Source organism: Hylaeus anthracinus, unplaced genomic scaffold (genome assembly GCF_026225885.1).
Source record: "Hylaeus anthracinus isolate JK02 unplaced genomic scaffold, UHH_iyHylAnth1.0_haploid 11982, whole genome shotgun sequence".
NCBI lineage: Eukaryota > Metazoa > Arthropoda > Insecta > Hymenoptera > Colletidae > Hylaeus > Hylaeus anthracinus.
This window is the reverse complement of record NW_026534330.1, coordinates 6,907,036-6,926,103: the sequence shown is the minus strand read 5'-3', so window position 1 is coordinate 6,926,103 and position 19,068 is coordinate 6,907,036. Positions and strand designations below refer to the sequence as shown.

Sequence of the window (19,068 nt, the reverse complement as noted above, 5' to 3'; positions counted from 1 at the left end):
CTTCTTCTCAGTGAGTCACTCTTGAAATTCCAAAATGCATACTAATATGCTCTATCTACGCAAAATATGTCGTATTGCAAAACCTAAACTTAAAATTCAAGAAACAGCCTAGAATTATTCACTCCACTATATACACAACGAATCATCTTGAAAATTCTTGCTTCGTAAATATCGAGAAGCATTTTTATATTACACACAAATAGAATACATTCTTACATCAATTTCTCAATATTTTCCTAGCATGAAATGATGATTTAGTAATTCTTCATTCAATACTATTTAGTCACTGTTGAATACGAGGATTGGAGTTATAATAAAAACGTAACTTTTTTCCCCATCCACTGGAGCTTCTATTAAATTTTGAATAGCATGTTATGCGCCATAAATCCTCACCAAAAAAAACTCATTCCAGGATAACTCGAAAAGATGAATTGCAGTTTTGTTCTTCCAAATTACAGACATGTGCAATGTCACAACATCGCATTCGTGTCTCGTGCAGTAGGCTCGTCAGAGGTTGATGTAAAATTCATAAAACTCGCTCCGAACGCTCCGCGCTACGTACAGGCTTTCAAGACCGCCTTACAGGGAGAAATTACAATTCTTCGTTTGACTGAATAATTTACAAACATTTGTAAGGAAAGTTTAGCCCTTGAGACATCCCTTTACCAGTTTTCCATATTTTCACTTCCAGACATTGCTTAACTTGGAAAAATAGTAACATGGATACGTGAACCTGATGGGACCGTAAGGAACCATGTTTACTCGTTTTCCTCTCTGTTGTTTTTCACAAAAGACATATTCGTCAACGACTTCGAGACAATTTAATTTTTTAAATAAATTTCTATACGTTATATAGGCTGTCTTTAAATGTAAATGCAAATACATAATTCATCTATTTCGTCTAATCACTCATATAACTTTGTTTACATGAATCTACCACATTGAAAATACCAAAATCCATAAATCTCGCCCTATACCAAAATGAAGTCTGAACTTCTGTAGTCAATCACCCGCATTCCCAGCGAACGTTACAGTTTCAATTATTTATACATCCTCCACACAACAATGTTTCTCGTTACCGTTTATATTTAGATCCTCGTTAAAATGTTAACGAATTTTCCCATCCGATCGCGGATTTTTCAACCAACGATGGCCTCCAATAATAATCGAACATTTCTATCGGAGCCGGGCATTGAAATTTTTAATCACCGTCGAGATTAATTACCGTAAAAGCGAATCGATCCCGAAAAAAAATAAATAAATCCAGATGTGTCGCCGGGGCTCGTCGAACCGACGGAATCATTGAGGTTTCCTCGGAATGGTAACGTATCATCGCATCGGTGACAAGTTCAAGCGGCGAACACCGTGCCCCTCCGCGCTCATAACACTAACGGGAGAAGTGGGAGGCTGAGGGAAAACGGAGTATATAACACTCCAATTAAGCTGAGGCATCAGTCTACAATGTCTAGAGGACGGAGCTTGACAATGAAGCCCTCGTGATGCCAGACACTGTAACGAGTTGTAACGTTATAATGCCGAATACCGTATGCGGGTTCTTCTAACATTTTACTCGTTTCCCCATGAATTCGTCTTTGATCTTTTTAGGTCCGAGAGATTAACGGATGTCTTTCGCAAACACGGCTAATTACGGAATGATCGCTTCGGGTTAAAGGTCTGTTAACCGAGGGCGAGAGAGAAAAGTTCAAATCTAAAGTGCAGGTCATGCTTTAGTGCCAGAAGCGGACGTCATTTTGATCTAGATGATGATTTAGAGCGATTAGTAAAAGGTGTTAATAAGTTTGTGTTATTGGTTGAATAGAATTTAGAATTACTATCACGGAATGAAATTATTATACATTTCTAATTGAAGGAGTAAATTTCCAATTGAACATTATTTAGTTGGATTCATCGTATGTATGCATATGCAATATTTAGACATAATGGACAAGTATCTATCGTAGTTGTAGTATTACTACTACTTTATGAAAATTCGATGTAACTGTTGCACAAATATTTATATTAGCTCGCTATTATTTGCGACGAAAGATTGTTCATCGCGAATAATACCGATTACCAGGTCTCAGCACTTGGAAATTGCTGCGACTGGGAACCCGGAGATAGAAGGAATCATAGTTCCTCCGATCTCTCTCTACATAGAGTATACATAGATGCATAATCTACATAGAGTATCGACGAGCTTAATACTAAGTATGAAACCATAGAAATCAAAGGAAACAAACTCCCTTCTGATTTCCAAAGTCTGAGTCTGACTCTGTCAAGTAATTATTTAATAATTAATGAAACTATTAGGAATTAATTTTTAGTTATTGAGATCAATAGACATAAAAATATAGAAAAAATAGAGAAAGTAATAAATTAATAAATAAATTACAACGTTACCGGTACCTGTATGGAAAAAAAACAGTTCTACATAGCTTCTTTGCAAATAACGTTATCTTTTAAAGTTCGGCGTACTAGATTTCAAAAATATTCAATTCTGTCACTTTGAAGCGCCACACCAGGAAAACTTAGCTTCTCGTTTTACCGTATAAAGGAGGAAAAATCCGTTTAAATTGTCAAAGATATTCGTGAGCGGTCTGTTCGGTGTTCATCAGGGGTATCCTTATCTACTGGGCAAAGAAAATGTTCAAGGAGCTAAGGAGACAAAGTGTTTTTAGCGACTCGTTTTGAGGATTAACGTTCCGCCAACTAGGATGGCTTCGCTCCGATGAAATTCTTCCAAGGACTCTTCACGTGAACTCCAAAGTGGGGATTGATTATGTTCCGTTGGTCCTTTCTTCATCCACTTTTCTCTGAGACCTAATTCCAGTTTTTCTTTCATATTATAACACGTCAAAAATTGTTCAAAATATTTCTTACTTATTGATGAGTCACATTTAAACATTCTCTAACGTTCTTCCTATTCTTCATCTGTGTATATAAAAACATGACTTTCTAATAACACCCGCAGCCTAGTTATTAACATTTATAATATGCTTCATTTTAATACCAGCTATACTTTTTTGAGAAATTACTAAGTCTCTTTAATCCTCTTACTCCAAATGAAAAATGTTGACTGTACTGTGAGCCACGAAGAACTCTTCTAGTGTTATACCTTGACCAAACGAGAGTGAGGGTCAAAGTGTGAGTGCGCCAAAGCGTCTCCCCACTCCGTCACATTTCACAGCGCCAATTGGTCCACAACTGTGGCTCTCCCTAAACCGAAACAGACATTCCGGGACTCTTGACACCACATCCTAGATCTAGTGAAAGTTTCCGTTCACACCTATCCATCAGATATCCGCCCAGAGACCTCATTCTCGTTTAATCGGGCTACACACGAATTTTTTAGGTCCAATATTGCAAAAGTTCGCGAATACATATTACGGACTGTACTTCAAAACGTTTCAGCGCCTGAGAGATTGAACATAATTTAACAGAAACTGAGACCTACTTCATTTAGTCGGACGTTTAATAAAATTTTATAACCACTGCTTCGACTGATATCGTTACTCGCCAAGGGACCGATCAGAAATTCACCGGGCGTTTGTTTGTCGAAACTTCTTGCGCGAACCTATCCGGTGAAGACATTTTTCAGAGCACTTTCGGTCCGTCCCTGCATTGTATTTCAACGTATCCGAGGCTGGAGGAACATATTCCCAGCCATTTTACTAAGGGAGTCTCGCGACTTCGCGACTCCGCCCGCAGATAAGTTTGATTGTCGGTAGTCGCAATTTGCGTGCTACGTCACGGACAGAACCACTGGCGTGAAAATGCATCCCGACTGCGAGCCAAGTTCGCAGTGAAAAGTTTTTATTTCGTCCCAAGAAAATCGACTTTCCTCGTTCTCTCGGCGCGCAACGTTTCCGCGACAGTTTAGCCCCCTTCGCTCGTCTGAATACCGTAAAACAATGTTAGGCCAGAGTCGGGGGATGAAATTCGGGGAACTCGGGTGATTCGTGCGATTGTAATATTTTTGGTAAATATACGAAGCAAATATAGCAGATTAGAAACTAAATTAAGAATGGAATAATTGGTTAGAATGTAAAAGCTTCGATATTTATTTATAAAATGGAGTAAAAGAATAAACAAGTTTGTTTATTTTATTTTTGTATTTACGATATACACGACGTAATTGCATATAAATTCATCTATTCTATATATAAACAATGAATGTAAAAAATGTGTTTAATATAATGAAGCAAATTAGTACGTTGTAAAAATAACGATTTCTTAAATAGTAAATATGTAGAAATAAACCTATAAAATTGCATTCAGTATGCAAAAGTAAATATCCCAGCTTTCTTCTGGTCGACGAAAATAGGATTTCAAATGCGAACGATATTTGCATAATATTATCTTTAGCGACAAAATTAATAGTGAAACTATCTCTCAACTGACACGATCACTTAGGAAATACACGGATTTATTACATATAGAGGAAACGACTTTATGGGTGAATATTAACCATCGAGATTTTCTAAATTAAGGATGACAGATACTGACTTTTGCAATCCCACACGGAATGCGAATTTCGGCTATTAGACTTCCGTATCTTACATCTTCTCCTGCTTTCACTAAACTGGTCAGGTCAGAGTTCTAAATTATGCGGGACTGCCTTATGTGAAACGCACGAATTAACTATATTATCCCAATCTAGGGAATAGTTCTGGCGAACGCAGGGTAATAGTACAAATTGAAACAAATCATATTTGGTATTATTAGTTGTGGAGAAAAATAGTGAATGATTATATACAGATTTGCACTTTACTTTATTACATCATACATTACTTTTATAATACATATATGGATTTTTCTCATTAGTCATTCAAAATTGATTATTTAAGAATAAAATAATCGAAAATAAAAATAAATATTCATGGTTCTCTCAAGTATCCAATTTTTTATAACATTTTTGATTTTATTGTTTCGTTGACCTTCGATAGCTATACAGAATATTTCTCTAATTACATGCGAAAAGTGTTCGATATAGATGTGAGAACAAATCCAATCAATTACATTAAACTAAGTGGTTAGAATTGTCTATTTATTTCCTTTAAAAACCGTTAATATGTATCAACACCTTAATTATTAGTTCATCAAATTAAAGATAACTACCCGAAATCAGTTGTCGAATATTTCTGTGATTCGCCGAACGTAAGAGATGACATCCAGGATCATGTTAAGAAGGGAGCGAACCAGGGTCGTCGAGTAATTCACGGTGAAGGACAGTTCTTCGCGAAGTTGTTTCTTCAAGTTTTTCCCTAAAGACCGCGCGGCAAAAGGAAACAAAAGTAGGGTATTTACAAAGAATCTTAACGACTCTGTAATTAGTGTAGTTACCACCGGGAAACGGGAACTTAACAGCTTGCGTAGCCTTAATGCCTGTGTCACTCGAAACGCTCTCCATAATGCCTTCTAATATATCCAGCTAAGAAAACGAGCGACAGGGCTGAGGGGGGATGGTAAAAAATAGCGAAGGTCTGTGCGACAGCGGCTGCAGTATCCAAATCGAAACTACGAACGAGGATCCTCCTCGACGATTGCCAGCTAGAACGGATTACTTCTAATCTCTGACATTAGCTCACCCCTTTGCATCCCTCCGTGCTTTGCTCCGTTTCTATGGACATATATCTCAATTTACTTTCCGTTCTTTTTTGCGGACGCTCGCTCCGTGAATACCGGAATATAAAGAATGGCCGAGATAAATCCTGGCAGCACCTGTAGACGGAAATTCTTTGAAACTTGCTAATTGGAAAATCGTACCAAGACAAGGGTTGAAATTTTACTAGATTCCTCGCTGTTTCACAGTGAACAACGTTTTATGCAGTTAACGAATTAATGAATTTTGGGGGTGAATCGAATGTATTATTCGTGTGACAATCAGAATTACCTATGGTTATAAAAATGGTAGTTCGTGGTAAATAAAGTTTGGAATTTTGCATATTAGGTATTGCAAAATATTTAGAAATATTTGAAAGGAAATAACCAGATTGATTTTATTAAATAAATCTAACTACATCTGAGGATTATAACAATAATAATTATCGATGTAGGTGCTATTCACGCAGGTATTAGAAAATGGTATTGACTTTGTTGAATAAACTAAATTTATTATTCTAAATTATAACAATCATTGTTTGTACTAAATAAGACATTTCTTATAAATGAACTGGGAAATTTAAAGCAGAATATCAAGATTGATTTGCTTAGATTAGTGATATTACTAGTCAAGGTTACAATAAGAATAATTCGCTGTAAATAGAAATTCGTATCTCTCATAAACAATCAGAGTGAAACCGGGGAAATATTTCCGCAAAATTTAAAAGGCACCAAAATACCGGCGACTACGTTTGGAGTTGTTCTCGATTGGTTGAAACCGAATGACGCGGATTTCGTCGAGAATATATGGTTTTGAATAGAGACGAGTGACACTCTGAACAATTCATTGTGAAACGTAGATACTACATGTTGGCCCAGTATCGTGGCGATAAGCATCGATTACCAACTCGAATCCCATGTGTTCGTGTAATCGACGGTAGAGTTTAGTTGTACATGAGCCGAAAACGCGTATCGTTCTCGCGCAACTGCAGTTCTCGCACTTGGATGGTTATCCTGATGCGATTTATGTGCTTCCTTTACAAATACAGTAGATTACAAAATTCTAATGGCGCAGTCGTCTCTCATTAATATACGGGACATTAGATCGGCTTAAAGGCTGAGAATATAATGCCATGCTATTCAAAACCGTTACTGTTCGAGCTCTATATTTTAAACACTTATTGTATTAATTTTATTCAGCGTTGGATATAGAGTTGTATATTTGCACCTGCATCTCTATTAGTAAATCTACGCTGAAGCTTATATATAGAATATATAAACACTATAAAGTTTGTCATTTCTTTTTTTATTTAAGAATGAATGATTACGTAAATAGTAATTTCTATTGATATAATATAAATTTCTATTATCTAATTTCTATTATTCTATAAAATTTACTAATTATGTATTTCAAATTGTAAGGAGGTCATCGTTCCATTTTCTTAATATGGTATTTCTTTTAGAATCGTCATATCATGAGTGATAATTATAAATGGATAGACAGGCGAAACAAACGAAGAGATTAGCGACGCATTAGCTGTTAGATCTCGACTATCTCAGCTCGGAACTTAATAATCTGGTGAAAATTGACTTGACGAATGTCAACTTTCTTAAGATCCTGTTGCATTCTGAAGCATTAGCTAAAGTTTCAAAGCATGTAGGTGTCGGAAGAGGTTGATGCACGCGGGTCTTGTGCACGAGAACGGAGGAAGATACATAGCACCAGTATTAAATGGAGGAGTGTAAGCTGTTTAGTGCTTGGAAAATGTGACGAAAGCTCGAGTAACGCGAGCGAAGTGGATAAAATGCATGATAAATACGAGGCTTTTCGTGACAGTTTCTTCTTACGCATAAATTAAATTGCGACGTCTCCAACTTTTCCAAGACGCACCCTTCCAATTATTCCAGCAAGTAAAAATATCGTGGTACTACACGATTTGTGCCACTTGCTTACAATTATCTGTGAAAGAATCCAAATATGTAGAATATTATTGCAAACGTGTTTCAACTTCAAATCTCAACTTGAATAAAAATAATATAATCTGTATTTTAAATTCATCATGAAGATTTAAAAAATAAAATAGATTTACTTGAATGTAACACATTTTATATAAATTTTATATTGAATATCGTGAGATGATGAAAATGAGACAACTGGAGTGTGAATGAGCAGTGAATTAATATACACCTGTTGTACAAATTTATTCTGTTCTATATTGGCGTGTTAAAGTGCTGAGGGCGAAGACCTGGGTGATTGCACTTCAAGGTAGGAGCCTGCGTGACATAAGCAAGAACTATTCAGTTACGTAACGATGATTTTAATTGGAAACGTACTGCTCTGCTTTATATTTTTCCTATTTCTTTTTCAACAATACGGGGACTTTAGACTTCCAAAGCATTTCAAGGTAGAAAATAAAATACATTCATTCACTCTAATAAACTATATTATTTTTAAAGTATTATGAAGTAAACTAAAGAAAATAATTTTTACCTTTCTCAGCAATATCATTAAACCATTCAATTTAAGGTTTTCCTTTAACTGGAGTGCATCTAAAACAGAAAGTGAGATTAACATTAATTAATCATATCCAATATCAATTAATGCTAATTTCAATTTATGCATTGTATTCAACGATTTCAGATATCAATAATAAATTATATATAGAAATTAATATTAATGTCCGTTTCCATTTCTCTTTCATTATTATTACCTCATATTGTTTAATTCGGAGTGTAAAGCTCCAGGAAAGATATTAATCTAAATTGTTCTATCGCGAACGCAACTCAGCCCCATTCATAATTGACCAATTACTCGAGGTCATTGACGAAATATGAATCTGAGTAATGATTTTGACATTGAACAACACCTATTGTACCTGAGTGCCTTTCACTCTGGATCGGCACGTGTGCGAGAAAGGTCTTTGCCGCCGAAAAATTTTGTGGCTTGCGTTGCTTTGACTCGGGCATAAATTTTAGAGGATGGAGGCGAGAGCGAAATCTCTCGTTTTTTTTATGTCTTTTACGTTTATATAACAAAACCACACACAGGGACACTGCGGCATGAATACCTGATTGTACATGTTACGTGAAGCGTGTGGAACTTTCTGTAGGTGGTCGATTTGCATAACTTGCTAAAACGAAGATCCTTATTCCTTGGATATCATATTCGACTTAGAATACGTTAACACAATCGGCCCGAACCGTATTGAGCGATTTACTCGCGGAATCCTCTATTTAATATGGCTGTTAATCGCTTGGTTCATGGGTACGATGAAGATGAACGAAGAGCTGTGTAAATAAAGTCTTAGAAGTACCTTAGTAGTTACTTTCTAATATATTAGAGAGTACACAATGTAATGTGGGTGTTCAGTATGAGAAATTACGTTATGTGAAAGGTCTGGGTTACGTTGTACTTCTTAATTGAAGGAATAAAAAATACTTTAGACGAAAATGATTTAATTTATTTAACGCAAGTGTAATAAATATTTTACTTTGGAGAAACTAGTATTATGAATCATTCATTGATGAAAGTATACCTTAATGAATACCTTCAAGTCAAATCTTCACTAATGATTTATGGATCGAGACGGATGTCTAGAAGTTTCCGATTATGAATTATTTTATATCATATTTATAGTCATAATATGACAGTAAGTCGATAATTCTTTGAATGATTATCACTACGCGGTGAGTCGTACCATTCAACAGTGAATAGATTCTAATTCTAATCAATCTCGTATTAATAAACATACTGACACATATTTTCTTTAATCGTCGATTATAAAGTTAGTGAAATTAAGACGTTTGTAAATTCACGTCGTCAATGTAGATGTTTTCCCTCGCAATATACCTACATTGACAAAGAGCTCGATTTGTCGGGGCAATCATGACATATGTAAATGACATTTCCCAGATATCGGGGTGAGTACGTCATTATTGGGGATATTGATCGCTTTGTACATAGTTGCTCAATTTATAGGACGTGCAATTCAATTACTAACAGTTTAAATAACGCCAATAATATTCATTTTATAGACACATCTCAATTCGCGTCCTACTTTTTATTTATAGAATAAGGGACAAACGATACATTTCTTTTTTATTCATGTATACATGAAATTATAAAATACTACTTTTAATAATGACAGCGATCCAATTACAACCATATAAAATCGAATGCAAACTTCTAAGAAAAATTCCTGAGAAAAAATGGTCTGCAAGAAATGAAAGAAAAAAATTGTTCAAATAATTGCGTTTGATACCAGGTTGTTTGAGTAACGAAGCGAGATGGCCACTTGACCATGAATCTCTTCTACGCTGAATGAAAATAACACTATTTCCTGAGCACACTGAATTACAGAACATCCTTCGAGCATCTTCCCAACGTAGTCCCTTGCGTCAGTAGAAAAGTTTGGGGAACTTTGCGTCTTTCTAGTGAAAGGAGACGCCGTGGGGCGCCGCTGTATAAAAACCGTCGAATCTTTCGTTTAAAACACATTTCGATTCAACTCCTCGCAGCACGTGCACCATGAAGGCCTTCGTAGTAAGTAGCAGTTGTATCACCTGAATTATGAATAACTCCCAGAGACGAATATAACTCATTTACTAGTCATTTACCAGGACTATTCATTTATTAACTTTATTCAAAAGTATTTAGGCATTCGTAACTAATAAATCGATCACATAATCTTTCAAATCAAACTATACAACGACCAATTACAATGCTATGTAATTGAATTTTTCCTCATATCAATTCTTTCAGTCCCTTAATTTGAAAGCAAAAATTTTTATGATTGACTTTTCGAATTGATCTAAAGTTAGACAAATTTGCCTATTATTTTTGCTTCGTTCTCTTTTTATTTTTTTATTTGATCTGGCATGAATGGCGTTGTAAATTATGTCGTAGGCTCCATTAAATACTATTCAAATCATTCGTTGTCTAGCGTCCAACTAGTAATCAAGAGTTGTTATTTTCATCTGGTTATATTCTTTCTTGTTCTTCTTGTAAAACTTCACTTTAATCAAATGTACTTATTCGTAAACATCAGTGTTCCCAACCAAATAAATCCCACCCGTATAAACAACGTAATTAACGCTTTAGCTGCTTATTTAAAATAAATCTCCACTTTAGAAAAGAACTTTCTAAATTAGCATATGTTAATCTCGACTGACATTAACGTCTGCATACTATCACCAAGTATATCAAAAGGCATCTTTATTTCCAAAAATTGAGTATTATAACTAGATTACTACACATACTGGAATTTAAAGTCCTATAAATGTCTCGTAACAGAGTACTAACACACCAAATTACATTACCAGACATCTCCATCCATAGATCTCTACAAATCGCCTGTTTTCCCATTCAGGTTTCTTTGCTTTCGGTCTGGATGATCGCCGCCGTTGCCAACGCATCGGCAAAGAAACTCGAGAAGCGTGGAGCTCTCCTCGGAGGTCACGACTCTGGATCAGCAAACTACCTCCCACCCGTACCGTCGTACGTTTCGAAACCTGTCGCAGTCCCAGCCCCGACTTATGGTGTCCCAGCGCATGGTCCCTCGTTCGCTGCCCCCGTTCCAGCCCCAACCTACGGTGTCCCAGCGCACGTCCCGTCATACAGCGGGCCAGTCGGCGTTCCATCTTATAGTGGCTCCTTCTCAGCGTCGGTCCCATCCTTCAGCGGTCATGGTCCAACGCTGAGCCCATCCATCAGCGCCCCGGCGTACGCCGGGTCAGCCCCAGGTTCGTCTTATGGTGTTCCTGTTTCCGGGCCAGCTCCGAGCTACGCAGGCTCTTATCATCATTCACTGCCAGCCTCGACCTACGGAGTCCCTCATCACCATTCAGCGCCAGTTTACAGCGGTGTCTCCGCTGGAGTCCCAGCCGTGGGCCTATCCGTTGGACACTCAGTTTCTCTTGGGTCTGACCACGGCGTTTCTCTGGGATCTTCAGGTCTGCACGGATCCTACGGTCTGCCAAGTTTGGAACCTGCCGTTGGAGTTTCGCTAGGATCGGGCAGCTATCCTAGCAAATCCTACGGAGTTCCTTCGGGAGTTGTTTCTGGAGGTCTACCTGTTGGACTTTCCCTGGGTGTGCCTAGCAAATCTTATGGTGTTCCAGCAATTAGCCATGGTAGTGGACTTGCGTTGGGATTAGGGTCCCTGCCAAGCAGCTCCGGTGGATTTGGTCTTCCACATTCCGACGTCCAAGTAGGACACGACGATGGATACTCGTATCCTGTCCCGTCGAAGAAATTGCTCATTTAAATTGGAATCTGTTGATGTTACGTGAAAGAAGGGTCGGTCATGAATATGAAAATCACATGTCTGACCTCGCGGTTGTCGATCAACGGTTGTCGACAGCTGTTGAAAGGTTATTTAGAAATAGAAAACAATCGATGGTACATAGATACAAACAGATGAAACTGGATATTTAAAAGCGAGGACCTAATAGGCTGGAAAAATCATTTGAATCGATAACTACGAAGGGTGGAAATACTTTTGAGCGAAATATGGGAGATTATTTGACACAATTGTTTATATATATTTTTTTACCGTAGTGAATGGCGGAATGTTGTGTTCCTAATCTGCAGGTTCAACTTGTAATACACATTTTTTTGGTTTGACACTGTTTATTGTTGTGTAAAATAGAGTTTTGTATTTGTCATTTATTTTTGTACACATTATTGAAAATGTCTCTTTCACATGTTGGAATAAAAAGTTTGCCAGAGTTCTAATTATCGTAATTGCTTCCTCCTTCTGTCTTAATGATTGTTAAGTTTAATAATAAAAGTTTCACTTTCTTGTCATTTTCTGCAACATTATTGTGGCTTACTATATACCCCTTAAGCTATGATTTAAACTCCAACAATCTGGGACCAAAATGTGATGTTTACATTTGGCCCAAAGAATACATCACGGGCCAGGTTCGTGATAATCAGTTTTGGCCCAAATATCCAACCACGTGCCTCACACGTGGTTGTAGCTTAAGGGATTAATAGTATAGGGATGGGAGCTACCATTCAAGCTGTAGGTTAAGTGACTAAAGGCTAAAACAAAAATATTGAATTTGAAAAAGTTTGACTTTTGATGAGTAATTAGAGCCTGGTGTAACTGGAGCCTTCCAAACTATTCTGTTTATTCAATTTTCATTCAAACTCCGTGATGGATCGTCAATAACTAAACTCTTTTTATATTCAATCCATTTTTATACGTTTCATTTCGTTTTTGGGATATTCTATATCAAATATATAAACATTTCATTCGCAAAATATCGAGGGTAGTTTCTACTACCCCATTGGACATGAATATCAGCCGATGAATAAAATCTGGGCCTGACATTTCTATTAATTTATCCGAATGGTATACTTCAATATAATTTAACCTAAGGTGGTTAAAAATTTACGTCTTAGGTCAACTGTAAAGATTGTCCATGATTCGGTTAATTCCGTTAGCTCACACCACGTTATACATTATTTAATACCACCCCGAAGACCTCCGTGTCAATTTCTCCCTACCTACCCTTTCTTTTTATCCACAAATCCAAGGGTTGTGTCCTCAGTACTCTGGCATACTAATTTTCCATTCAGTTTCTTTTTTTGCAACTTCGGACATCACGTTACACATTATTTAATGTCACCCTAAAGTCCTCTGCGTCTGTTTCTCCTACCTAACCTTCCATTTCCACCTAGAAATCCGGTGGGTTGTGTACTTTTTCTGTTAGCTGCCGCCATCTTCGTAATGGTATCTGTAGTCGTAGAAAGCGTACGTGGCACGCTGGCGCTTCATGATCCGCAGTGAGGTTACCCTCTACCATCCTTACGCGTGCACCCACACAATCACACCGAACCCGGCGCTCACGAAACCCCCAGTCAAAAGCACATACCCGAATACGTTCGTCCGTGTGCACTTCTGTCTGCTTTTTGCCGGAAAACTGGCAGTCACGCACTATTTTACGACTTTCGCCGAGCCTCTGAATTAATCCAAGCTTTTCCGGCTACGAGGATGACCCTTTATGCACTCCTCCCAGAAATGAAGTACGTTCTTTGTTCGTTGCCCCCCGGGGGGGTTACGGTGTCGTTAAGCTGCCGTCCTTGATATCACTTCGTGCCCCAAGCGAAGAGAGCTCCACGTTCGCTTCGAACGAAGAAACTGCGAGATTAGACGTCGAAACAGGAATCATCGCTCAGCTGAAAAAATGATTTGGGCGCGTTTGATAACCTTAAGACGCTCGCTAAGAGAGAAACTTCTTGGGTGGCTGAGTAAACGCATTACTAGCAATAGATGAATGTTGATTACCAAGGGGTAGTTCGCGGCGTTATTTTATCACCGTAACGGAAGAGGCATCGGCAACTTGAAATGCTTGCACCCGTAGAAGCTAATTGTAAACATTTATCTAACGTGAAGGATTTATGGACAGTGCAAATGTATTCGCGAGGCCCTTGCTTAATTACGCGGATTCCAAAGCATCATTAGCACCCTCAGTATTTAAGCTACACTCGGAGAAAGTGAAAGTTTCCGCCCATGGTTGGAATTGTACGAATTCATGCGTGGTAGATTATCGCGCGAAGCACGTCAGGTGAAACTAGAATTAATTGCGAAGCACTTTTCCGTGTGATAAATGCGCAAGTTCGACTTGCGCGATTAATCGATTAGAAATTTTCGTTAGCGAAACTAGAAAGTTACGTGATTTTACAGGTACATGTGTTATGTATGGAATTTAAAAAATGAAATGGATGTATTTATCAGATTTGAACCTGAGGTGCTTCGATGGATTGTTTAAAATAAATCGAGGGAAATTATGTATGTTCAGTATGTAAATAATTCATATTTCTACATTGCAAGGTTAAAATATTTTTAATGACTTGTGTTAGGTATTCTTGAGGATCCTTTTGAAGAATTCGTGAAGAGATACGTAAGAGCTTAGAAAACTTAATTATTAAAATATCTAAATATTCATTTTTGCCACAATATTGCCGATTTATTTTATAAATTCATCCTATTATTCAAATGAAGCACAGTTCACCTGGTTTCTCATTTGGTATTCGTCGCATAACCTTTTCCTTGGGCTCAAGAATGCCGTATTTACACGCATCAGCAAATATGGCACCGATCCATCGTGTTTCGTTTTTGGTAATGTAGTCTTTGGCGCAGTTTAGACGCTTCTTTCTGTTTGTTCCCGTGAATGTCGAGCTTCTTGCGAGCAACTCCTCCACGGTATCCATTATCCTTGATTGCACGTCGAATTGTCTGAGGATGTACTTCTTTCCTCGCTTCTTCAAACAACTCCTTGGTCAAACTTAGATCTCCAACTTGAGGATCGGTTTTCACTTTTCTCAGGATCACGCGTTTGTCTCGGGAATCCAGTACTTTCGGTCGCTCTTTTTTTGCGGAATGGAATCGATGAGGTCTTTATCTTTTTACCGCTTTCTAACTTCTACGTCACTTTCAGTTCTAAATAATAACTATTATTCGTTATTAGTTGGTTATTTTCTTAGTAGATTATCATGTATGAAAAATAGAAGGGAAGAAAACTAAGAAACTACATAAAAGATTTGTATATACACTCTGGTTAAGCTACAACGAATGAGCCAGGTTCGGCAACATCTGTTTCACGACCTAACCGCGAGCTTATGAGCCTAACTTATAAATAAGACGGGCGTCATGATGCTGCTAAGTGCGAGGGACTGGGAGAAAGGAACTGTTATGGGAAACTTTGAGAGAATAAAATTTTCGGAATGCCACCGGATGCGCCTGGAGAACCGTAACCCAACTTACATCAGGAATTAGCATAGTCTGCTTGTTTCGCAATAGCAAGCACGTCTGGCAACCTGGTTGATGTACGATGGGTTACAGTTCTGCAGGCACCTGTGCTTGTTATTTAAAGTAGATTATCGACTGACTTTCTGTCATATTCTTCGTTATTCTTAGTTCTTAATGAATTATTGACGGAATTGTACTAGTGAAATCATGAGGAACATACCAGAAATTATTTTTTAAGGTAATTCTCTGTATATACTATAACTGTATATATTTAACAAAAATTTCTGTAACTTTGCAAAGCAAACAAGATAAATCCACCAAGTTTTAAATACATTTCTCCAATAAATTCTCAAATCCAAAATCTCCAAATTTCCCTCAATTTATAAATTTCCGCACTTATCAATGAGTACATGTATACAATTTTCTTGGTGTACATAATGTACATAACCACGTACATGAAAATTTTTCATCCATTTGGCATGCAGAGTCAATTCCAAAAAGCTGCTCCACATTTTCCTTCCACTCTACATAAACCCGTGGTGAATTTTGGTACGGAGCCTAATGTAGTAGAACATAATTGAATAATTGTTACACCGGCAGACACACGAGCTCGTACAACAGACCGTAAACGTGCAACGTGTTAACGACACGGAATGAAAACGTTTTGTCTAAGATTAATAATCGCCAACGTCGAAACACACACTGGCCATTAAGTTGCACGGCAGTGAATATCGTAAGGCGAAACAGCCGGGACGGTTGATGGTGCATCTAAATTTTTGCTTGGACTTTATATCGGCAGTTAACGTGGATGATATACGCGCATAACGCTTGTCCAGCGGCGCCCATCAACTTTTTGTAAGCGACCACTGGCTTAAGCTTCAGCTGTTAGCTATTCGGGCAAGTTTTATGTTGACCCACGAACTCGTGATTTACGATCGTCATATCGCAAGCGTCGCTAACCGCAACATACTCTCTACTCGTATTCGCGCAACTCAGCGGTTAATTTTCATCCTTAAGATGTTCTGCTACTCGGTAGTCGAGCCTGGGTAAAATTCTTATCGTGATAAAACTTTCGAACGACGAATGAAAGATAAACAACTTTGGGTCCGTTACTTGGTGAGTGAAAATTGGAATTTCAATTATGGAAAGAAATATCTGACGGTGGACGAGCATCCGCGCGATCCAATAAACGTCTTATGTGAATCGCAATGTATTAGTCGTTTTGGTTATTTATTACTGGAATACAATTTTGCATTCTAATGTTATGTCTGAAGAAGACCAAACATCATGGTAGAAACGTTATAAGTGAATAATTAAATTAATTCTGAGGTGGTGTGATTCTTTTGTATTTAATTATTATTGTATTTGTATAATAAATTACCTCGACTGTATTTATAATGCTAAGATTATTAAATCACTTTTTGAATAGAGGTTAATGTATGTATCGTAATTGTCAATCTTTAAAGACTCTGAAGATATGTCTCGTTTGGAATATCAGGAATATTACAAATATTGAAACTACACCAGATAGAAACACGTCCGTAATTACGAATGTTACGTAGCTATTCGTCAGAATAACATGTTTTTACTGTAAATACGCCACACGCGTTGCGCGAATCAAAACATTGACATTAGCTTATAGATATCGATGAAAGGAGCAAGTAAGCCTGTGATGGGTTATAGGAACAACAAGTTCGACTCTCATACGTTTTGAAACATGGATTCACTTTAATTTCGTTTGAATTCGAACTGAAATACAAATTTTTCTTCGGGGAAGAAAGATATTTAAAGTACATAAAACAAAATTTAAAATATATGCACATCGTTATTTTAAAGGAAATCTAATGCATTCTATACCCGTGTTTATTCATGTAATTAAACTCACTTCTAATTAACGGTGAAACATATTCAACTAAAATTTCTCATAATAACTACCCCCTTTCTATTTCCAATTTTGGTCATTAATTACAGGCCATTAGTAATTATTCATAATTTGTCGTGCATTATACAGATAATTTTGATACCAATTAAATAAATTGTTTAAGCAATTGAACCGTAAACCATTTTAACATAGGGAGTAAAAATGTTTAATGTAAAAAAACATGGGTACATTTCAATTCAAGATTTTCTTAATATGATAATTCGATTTTCGCGCTTTTTGTTTGTACAACAATATTTGTAACATATAGTGCAAAAAATATGTGTATCAATGCAACAATTCTGCAAACATTTGCTTTAGCCACAGACTTTCTTTAAATAACATTTTAGAGAATCTATAAAAATCGATACGAACAATTTATTTTTGAATTATTTGAATTAAGCATTGCAAACAAATTTTTATTCAAAAAGTTATGGCGCAGAAAGCACTGGTTTAAAACGTGATATACCTATAAATTCCTCCACTAGCTGTGTGTACGTTTCCACGCACACTGTTCTCCGCGGCGAGATTAAAATCTGACAGATTAGTTGACATTATGATTGAGTAAGCATGCATATCAAAGGTGTCACACGGAGGAAATCCATTGTCCGCCTCGTAATAATTTCCCCGTATTGCGGAAACGAGTTAATATATTGGCAGGTGACTCGTCTTTCGATCTCATCTCCGGCCCAAAAGCAAATTACTCGACCAAAGCGAGGAAATAGCGAGGGTTGCGTCGAGGGGTCCTTCGTGTCCATGGCACGCGATGTCATATCACGTTATCGAGAGCTACTTGTCATTCCCTGCTTTGGCGTCACAGGATGTCCGCGTGGATCATTCAATTAATTCCACCTTTACTCACATAAATACCAACGATAACCGGTAGGAAAGTTCTGCGTGTCCAGCATTGTCAGTTATCGCACGATTCGTGATCTTATGAAGGCACTGGGTAGGGCATTCGAAAATGATTACCTCAATTATCCCTCGTTGATGGAAAACTATTTAACTCGTGTATCCAACAAAAGTTTCGAACACCTCTCGTATTTAATTATATTTCAGGAGATAGTCGTTTCAAGGTTCGATTTTTACTTGAAACAGTGACCTATTGTTTTCTGAGGACGCTAAATGTTTTTATACACAAAGATATATTAGAATTTAGAATTAGAATTAGAATTTAAAATCTATTTATTTTAGAGTTAATTACATTTGTATCGAAGAAGGGAAATAATATACACTTCAATATGATACTGGCACGAAGGAGATAACATTTAAACTTTCAGTAAAAGTTATTGTCGCCTTTATACGTTGCCCGTTATTATCACCTCCGAGAACTGGTAACTACGTGTATTAGTGAAAGGGTGAGTTCAGGATGACCTGTGTGCCGCGAAAGCGAGTCCGGTAGTTATTTAACAGTTAGTCTTTAGTTAGTCTCTGGCCGGTCTTTAGCGAGTTCGTATTGTTCTGTTCGAATATCCAACAGTGTTTGAGAACATTTCAGGTAACATAGAGAGTGATAGAAGGCGATAGGGTAGTCTACCGTCTAGGTTTACAAAGTTCTGTTGTCGCTATCAACTCGTTATATTGAATACGTACATTTGCACTAGATGTATCTTATTTCCCTATTATTCTAATACAAGGCTGTTAGCTATGTTTTGTTTATGAATAGTATATTCACTATTTTCACTTTAAGAATAATTTATTCGAATAAAATATGATTAAGAAATTGTATTAAGTTGTTCCTATAAATCTTCATTCAACTGGTTATACAAATAAAAATTTATCGACCAT

General features: G+C 37.1%; 1 protein-coding gene across 1 annotated transcript; it reads left to right on the top strand.

Annotated features, from left to right (window-relative positions):
* Window positions 1–10,967: 10,967 nt before the first annotated feature.
* LOC128885909 (nuclear pore complex protein Nup58-like) lies at window positions 10,968–12,429 on the top strand. The gene has a single exon (XM_054140274.1). The coding sequence runs from the start codon at window positions 10,992–10,994 to the stop codon at window positions 11,865–11,867; it is 876 nt and encodes a 291-aa protein (XP_053996249.1). The 5' UTR covers window positions 10,968–10,991; the 3' UTR covers window positions 11,868–12,429.
* The last annotated feature ends 6,639 nt before the right edge of the window (window positions 12,430–19,068 follow it).

What these genes read in the sequence shown, in the direction of transcription:
- LOC128885909 (XM_054140274.1), top strand. Translation starts at nt 10,992, where the DNA reads ATGATCGCCGCCGTTGCCAACGCATCGGCAAAGAAACTCGAGAAGCGT.